General features: G+C 40.1%; 1 protein-coding gene across 1 annotated transcript; it reads right to left on the reverse strand.

Moving 5' to 3' along the window:
• LOC123602430 (olfactory receptor 52R1-like) lies at nucleotides 1-945 on the reverse strand. Its single transcript, XM_045486919.1, has one exon. It carries the CDS (start codon nucleotides 943-945, stop codon nucleotides 1-3), a length of 945 nt encoding a protein of 314 aa, XP_045342875.1.
• Between the last annotated feature and the right edge of the window lie 7,633 nt (nucleotides 946-8,578).

Below are 8,578 nucleotides of genomic sequence, written 5' to 3' on the forward strand. Positions count from 1 at the left end.
TCAGGGATCTTTTCCACAACAACCTTGAATTACCCTGTCCTTTATCTGCTTGGTTCTAACTCCATAGATGATGGGGTTGAGCATGGGAGGAACCAGGAGATAGAGATTGGCAAACATGATATGTACTGCTCGGGGCACATGATGTCCAAAGCGGTGGGTGAGGAACGTAAAGAGTGCTGGGATATAAAAAGCCAAGATGACACAGATATGGGACGCACATGTACCAAAAGCCTTGAGCTGGGCTTGACCAGAAGGCAACCCCAGAACAGTTCTCAAAATCATCACATAGGATACACTGATGACACTCATATCAAAGCCAACCACAGAGAAGGCCACAAAGAGCCCATATGCACGATTTACTCTAGTATCTGCACACACCAGCTTTAGCACAGCCATGTGTTCACAGTATGGCTGGGGAATGATCTGGTTGGGGCAGAAGGGCATCCTGGAGACCATAATGCAGAAGGGGCTCACCAACAGCAATGCTCTCATCATCACAGCTGCTCCCAATTTACCCACTACAGCTGGGGTCAGGACACTTGAGTGATGGAGTGGGAAGCAGATGGCGACATAACGGTCCAAGGCCATAGCCATGAGTACCCCAGACTCCACAGAGGAAAAGGCATGGATGAAGAACACCTGGATGAGGCAGGCATGGTATTCAGTCTCATGAGCATGAAACCAGAGGATAGCCAGCATTTTAGGTTGGGTGGAAGACGAGAGGACCAGGTCAGTGATAGCCAGCATGGCTAGAAAGAGGTACATGGGCTCATGGAGAGTGTGGTCAATTCGGATTATATGGAGGACAGTGGTATTGCCAATTAGAGCCACAACATACATGGCACAGAGAGGAAAGGCAATCCAAAATTGGGAATTCTTGAATCCTGGGATCCCAAGTAGGATAAAGTATTCAGGATGAGCAGAGCTGTTCTCTAAAGCCAGCATCACAGGACGGTTAAATTGTTCTCCCCTGAGAAGATAATGTATGATTATAATCAATAAATTAGTATTATTTTTAATCTTTCGTAGGGGCCATTGAATGATAGGACCATTGAGTTTAATGGTAAAATGGAATAATTTCAATTGTTTTAATAAATACATTTTTTCAACATAATGTGATGCTACTCTCTTCTTCATTCATGTTTATGTCATTCAAAATGGGATCAGAACATGCTAGCTGCAAGTGTAATTTCTGTATAAGAATCAGTATTTTCCATGAAAGTCAAACCTGCTAAGGGAAAAGTATCTTAACAAATAATGTCACTGATAGTAATTTTTGCTCTTCTATTCTTTAGAATATTTTATTTGTTTAACCTCTCCCATAGGTTCTTTTCACCCTCTGTTTAAGCCACCTAGGCAACTTTTCAGGATAGGAAACCAATTTGGAAAACGTTTTGTCTTAATGGCTCATAGCATTGTATATAGTGATGATGAGTTACCTTTGATTTAGAAGTTACCAGGAGTATTTGGGCTGGAGGATGACTGACTGACAGATTGTACACCTGCATTTAAACCTGTTATCCACAGTGGATGTCTCCTCCTAGATTAAGGGCTAGCAAATGTTTTCTGTAAAAGGTCACATCACACATATTTTAGACTTTGTGGACCATATAGTTTTGTTGCAACTAGTCAGCTTAGCCATTGTAGCATGAATGCAACCATAGTCAGTATAGAAATGTGTGAATGTGGCTACATTGCAATACAAATTTATTTTCAAAAACAGGCTACTAGCTGGATTTGGTCTGCAGGTGATAGTCTGCTAATTCCATTTTATACGACAAATTTTCATGAGGTCAGCCCTGAATTGTGCACCATCCCTAGTACCTCTGTGCATGGCACAAAACAAGGGTTTAATTACCATTTTCAAAGAAAGTAATGAATAAATATCATTGTTCAGGGGTAATTGCTTTTTTAACTGATTAGCCATATCTTACAATGTCCTGATAGAATCCTCTAAACATTACTTTGATGCGGTGCCACAGGACAGCTACATATATTTCTCATAGTAGAGTCTGACCTCCTGTCCATTGAAAGACGTGAATGTCATCTTCTGCTGATACTTGCCTACATTGCTGATCTTGTCTGATCCCTCTGGAGACTATTACCTATCTGAGAGTCAATGACACAAAAGCTTACCTGGGTCTTACTCAACACCTTCCCACTATTTAATTTCACTTGACCTGAGACTTTCCTGGAATTCATTCATTCTTACCTCCTCCATAACAGAAACACCAAGTTAAGAAGAGTATCTTTTCAAATCTCCCTTAACCAATCACCTATGGGGATTAACAATTGTTTCAGTCTACAGATATAATAGTTTTATAAAAGGGTTTCTTTGAGATCCCAAATACACTTAATCTATTTCGGATTTTCCCTAGATTTATAACATTATGAGAGAAATGTGGCTCAGAGTTGGTAAATCTGGCTCTAAATTGGAAACTTTACTATCCTACCTAGATAATAGCTGTAGGTTTGCTGAAAAGAAATACTCCTCTCCGGGGCATAGTGAAAATTCAGAAGCATACACATTATCTGATGTGTAAGGCTCTTGTTTCATTCCCTTCTGCTGGCTTGGTCTTCCAGTTATACGTTCTGTTTGAATCAGAGTCTTCCTTTCTCCCTCCTTTCTCCCCCCTGTAAGTCACCTTCCATTTGTGAGGACAAAGTCACTGAGGCTCATAGGCACCTGGAAAAGCACTTAGACCATATTCGTTTCTGCATTAGGCACTGGTGAGTAAACTGGCTAAACCTTCAATTTCTCAAACTGCATAACAATCTCTTTAATAATATGTAAGACATTGCTATTTTTGTAAATATAACACTATAAGATTTTACATGTTATTGGTTTTAACTCCCACAAACATCTGCCTGTCAGCCTTAACAGGGAAATTACCTGTTTGTTTCACATACTGTTTTTGGAGTAGTGACTCTTCTTAGGGGGTGACCCAGTCTGAAGAGGGAAATGGGGGCTCTTGACAGGTGGCTTTCTTTCTTATCTACACTTAATCCCATGAAATATGGTGTCATCACTACAAGAAATTCTTTTGTCTTTTTTTCCTCCTCAGACGTATGAACTCAACACATGAAGAATTAAGGCTATAAGTCATGTGGAGTAGACAGGGAGTCAACCAATCTTGGGTCATTTTTGTGCAGTGTGTGAGGTTTTCAGTAGTAATTCTGAGGGGAGACACAGGTCATCAACTTGCTGCTGAGTTGGGGGAAAGAGATGTATATTCCCTAAAAAGTAGGAAAAAGAAGGGCAATATAATTTCCCTTCTTGCCCCAAATTCCTTCCCCCTTTCCCTGCTTATAAATATGTTCCTGTCCTTGCCTACCATATGCTAGACCTCATGTGAGCATAGTGCTTATTGACAGAAGAAATTAAGCCACCTTTTTTTCTATGTTACAGCCAGGGTGATCACACATTGAACTTCAGATTCAATGTTTCTGTTCTCCAAAGTACAATATAATTTGTGAGAACTTGGCGTAACTTTTGTTTCAGGGAATATGGTTGCAAGAAAAATGTTCTCACGCTGCTGGAGCTCAGTTTTCATCTGTGAGTATGGGTTTGAATCCAGTGCTGATACCACTACCTCTGTTGACTTCAATTACCCTACTCATTATGTAGAAATAGTTATGTTCATCAGTTTAATCGAGTTGCTCAAGTCTGAAAGGGTAAAGGATAAAATGGGCTGAGATCTTGCTAAGGAATGGCTTCAGAGAAATTTAGTCTGTTCTCTCACTTTGGGGTATCTAAAACTAAGTCATGTAACAAGAATGCCAAAGTGGGGTAGGGTTCAGATCCTGCATCCTTTGTGGAGGGATTGAGTGTGGAGGCAGGCTGCCTACTTGTCTAGAATTTCCCTGGAGGACACAGTGTGAGCAGCGAATTGTCTCCCCATCTCAGAAGGAAATTCACCAGTCATGGATCGCTGGACCTGGAGCCCGCATAAGTCAGGTCATTCCGCACAGTGCATTGCCTTGCATTTCAGATTCTTAGAGACCCTGTGAGTCCTACTGTTCTCTGGGAAGGGCAGAGATGACTGGGGCACCAGGGACCACTCACCTTGAGCTCTGCTTTATCTCTGACCATAAGCAGCTCTAACTGGCTCCTGTGATTTAGCTTTTTACAGAGACTATGAGTTCAGACCTATTTAAAGACCTGTTTAAGTCTGGCCTTTCCCTTCCCCAGCATTAATTCTTTCCTTCCTCTTGGGCCCCACTGCCTCATACTCTGGCTTCCTCTGAGACTGGAGGGTAAGCTGGAAGCATTAACCCCTAACTTGCCTCTCTCCTCTGTATACACATAGCTAAAGCAGGGGATTTGAATGCATGTGCAAGAATGTGTGTTGTTGAGATTACAGGAGTGTGAGCTTATCTGTATGCATGCATTTTTTGTTAGTGAAACAAAATGTGGAATGTGGAATGCGAAAGTGTGTTGATATGTTTGTTGATGTGTATCTGAGAGATGTGTTAATAAACATGTGTAAGGACTGGATTTGCATGTGAATGTGAGTATGTGTATAAGCTGTGTTTGTGTAGGTATAAATAATCATTTGCTGTTGGTATACATATTTAGTGGGATAGTGTGGCTCTGTGAGTACAAAGAGATAAATACTAATACTAAATACACTAAATACACATGTTTTATGAAGGCATACACTGAGCTCCAAACCTGACCCTGTGATTACACATCACTGTGTGTCTATACGAGTATGTATAGGCAATATTGTGGGTTTGATGAGGGTGTTGACAATCTGTTGGTGCTTCTGTGTGTCCCAAGGTACAATGGTCTAAGCCCTTTCACTTCTTATTAGGAGAGGGAAAACGAATTCCAGATGGAGGTCTTGCCATAGTTGTTTGTGGAAAGTTGTGAAGCTGGAAAGCCCTCCTAGCTCAGCCTGAACAGTTAAGTCTGTGCAGAGCTTCCTGTCACTCCCTGTGTGGGCCCTTGCTGGTATTCTCTTATTTCTTTTCTCTTAAAAAAAAGTTGTTTTAATGTTTGTTTATTTTTGAGGGAGAGAGGGAGAGAGCATGAGTGGGGGAGGGGCAGAGAGCGAGGGAGACACAGAACCTGAAGCAGGCTCTAGGGATCTGAGTTGTCAGCACAGAGGCCGATGTGGGACTCGAACCCACAAACTGTGAGATCATGACCTGAGCTGAAGTCAGACACTTAACCGACTGAACCACCCAGGTGCCCCTCTTATATATTTTTTTCTCAACATTCCCTAATATGAAGGATATGTCATAAATGAAGATTTGACAAAAATGTGTTTAAAAACAGAGAGTGATAATTTTTTTGTAGAGTTCACAGTTGTCAGACTCAGAAGATACGCTCTGCCATTTAAACCCAACATACATTTATAGGGAAATAAATCACACAAAATGTTACCAACATTACAGGGTTATAATAATCTGTTTATGGTGAATTGCCATCATCATGTTCACAAAGGTCATGGTTTGTTTTAAGATATCAGCATAACAAAAATCTAGGGTACAACTGTTTTTGTTAGGGAGTCCCAGTTTACAGGAAGTATTCAAGGTTTATTATTCTTGGGATCAGGCTCACATTGTAATTTTGGAGTTATCTCTGGTTGTAACTGTTTTTCTGTGTCTGCTTCTGTTAGCAGTTGTGGATTAAACACTTGGTGTAATGAAAGTAGAAGAAAGTGCCACATGCTTCTCTTTCTCCTTCTTTCTTAACTAGAGGAATTTTCTCCCTAAATAACATGAAACATCTCGGGATAGGACCTGAGTTTCCTCATCTCATGAATCTTCCCACGATCCCCAATGCTATGGTGGCTCCAAGCAGACATGATATCCAAGCTCTTATTGAAGTAACTTGTTAGGCCATCCACAGTGTTTTTCAACTCTAGCTGGGCATGACTTGCTGAAATGTGTAGCAGGCAGGTCAGTACTTTCCTGATTTGGTCTCGTAAAGTTCTCCTCATGGTTTGTGTGTTTCAAAAGCTGGTGTCTCTGCAGGATGCACAGACGACTTGTGCACTTGGCTCGCAGACCTGCTCTAAACCTCAGTCTCCAGTAGACAGTGAAAAGATTTGTGGGCAATATTGAGAGTCTAGTTAAGGTTTGTTACCATGAACTTGTAGCCACACCAATCTGTGAGTTAGGTTTTGTGGGGTTGTGAGGGCAGAGACAGAGAAAAATGTTTGGAAAGGAAGTTTTGATGGATGAAAAAGGTGTTGAGGATATTGACCTGAGAATCCTGGGATACTTGCATGTAATTATGTCAAAAGCTTGTCCCCATCCATAGCCCCATAGCTCTTCTATCCTCACTTGTGTTGTCCTCTATCTCCACAGTAGATACTCAGTCAATCATGAATGGACATGGCCTGAACCTTGCCAAAGCTCAGAGATACTCAATCTCTGAATCCTTGAACATACCCTATGTATATTTTCCCAATCTTTTCAGTCCTCTTTTCTTTTCAAGTTCTTGTCTATGAAATATAGTCCTCATAGTTCATCATTTCAACCATACTTGTGTGAATAACCTCAACACTATCCATCACAGCTACTATTATGCCCTTGTCTCCTGCTACCCCTGTACCACTGAGCAACTGCTAGAAGCAATAGCACCAATGATCAGATTGGGACCATTGCAAGTTCATGGCAACTGACTTTGCCTGGGCTCTCAAAGCAGCCCAAACTATTTTCACATTTCTCTCCCTTTAATTGTGCAGAGACATTGTGTTTGGAAACTGTAACAACTGACCTCCTTGACTAAGTTTATTGTTCAGACTCTGTCCACTAATTACAATGAATATCTTTTGTTACTTTGTGTGTCTTCTCAAGAAGCAGAACTTCCAACCATAATGTAGAAGATTAAACTGTCTGTTATCTGACCTCAGAAGGTGTATAACGATGGTTTTTTGTCCTCATTTCTTACTCTCCTGAAGAAAGTGCTCTCACTGCCAGTTGCTCCACCATGCAGGGTTCATTACCACATTCAGGAAGGAAATCAAATATGGTTAGAGGGGAAATAATCAGGGCTATGCTCTGCTTCCTCAAAGTTCAGGGAGAACCTTGCTGATGTTAACACTGTAGTGAAGGCCCTGGAGACCGAAAAAGACAAGAAAATGTATGTGCACTGCTTGGACAATTGTTGTGGGTTCAATTGTGTCCCCCCACCCCAATTTATATGTTCAATTTCTAACCCCCAGTATCTCAGAATATATCTTATTTTGAAATAGAGTCATTAAAGACATAGTTAGCTAAGATGAACTTACACTGGAGTAGGGTGGGTCTTGGTCCAATATGACTGATGTCCATATAAAAATTGAAATTTGGACCCAGAGACATATAAATAGATAGAGAATACCATGTGGACATGAAGGCAGAAATCAAGATGATGTGTCTATAAGCCAGTTTTGTAGCAAACCACCAGAAGCCAGGAGAGAAGCATTGAACAGATTCACGTTCATAGCCAGCAGAAGAAACCAACATGTCTGATACCTTAATCCTAGACGTCTAAGCTCCAGAATATAATGCAATACATTTCTGTCAGTTAAGCTATTCAGTTTGTGGCACTTTATTATGGCAGCCTAACAAAGTAATACAGCAATAAATACATTTTATCCTTAATTTTAAATCTTCATCTATAAATAATTATACTCCACATGAGCCAGTGGATTTTTTTTTTTTTAACTAGGCTTCACGCCCAGCATAGAGTCCAATGTGGGGCTGAACTTGTGATCCTTATATCAAGACCTGAGCTGAGATTAAGAGTTGGGCAGTTAACTAACTGAGCCATTCAAGATCACCAGCCAGTAGATTTTAAACATAGTTTTTATTAGTTTATCTAAATTAATTGCTAAATGTAATTTAATTCAATTATTTACCTAATTAAATTATTTTCTATTTAGGCAGTGATCCTACTGTGTCCCACATAACTTAGGGGTGGCCTTGTATGCATGTAAGGATAGATCAATACATTATTGAAAAAAATGATAAAGAAACCAGAAATAGCTTCAAGCAGAATTAATTTTCAGCAGAGAAAGTAATGCAATTCAGGGACAGAAAAATGTCTTTACGGCACTAAACTAATTGTCTGTATAAAAGCAAAATGAACCTTAACTCCTACCTCAAAAAAATCTTTATTGAATTATAATATAAACCTAGATTTGAAAGCTAGAACTATAAATATTCTAAAAGAAAAAATAGAATAATATTGTCATGAACTTTAGGAAAGAAAGATTTCTTAGCCTGCAAAAAGCACTAGCTATGAAAGAAAAAAAATCAACAGTTGAACTTTATCAAAATTTAAAAAAATCAATTTCAAAAGGTGGCATTATAAATTTGAAAAGGCAAACATGGGGTGCCTGGGGGGATTGGTCAGTTGAGCATCTGACTTCGGGGTCATGATCTCACAGTTTGTAAGTTCAAGCCCGGTGTGGGGCTCTGTTCTGACAGCTCAGAGCCTAGAACCTGCTTCGGGTTCTGTGTCTCCCTCACACTTTCTCTGTTTCTGTCTTTCTCTCAAAAATAAATAGACATTAAAGAAAAAAGAAAAGGCAAGTCACAGATGGAGAAAATATTCACAATGCCTATAACTGAAAAA

The sequence above is a fragment of the Leopardus geoffroyi genome, chromosome D1 (genome assembly GCF_018350155.1).
Source record: "Leopardus geoffroyi isolate Oge1 chromosome D1, O.geoffroyi_Oge1_pat1.0, whole genome shotgun sequence".
Lineage (NCBI taxonomy): Eukaryota > Metazoa > Chordata > Mammalia > Carnivora > Felidae > Leopardus > Leopardus geoffroyi.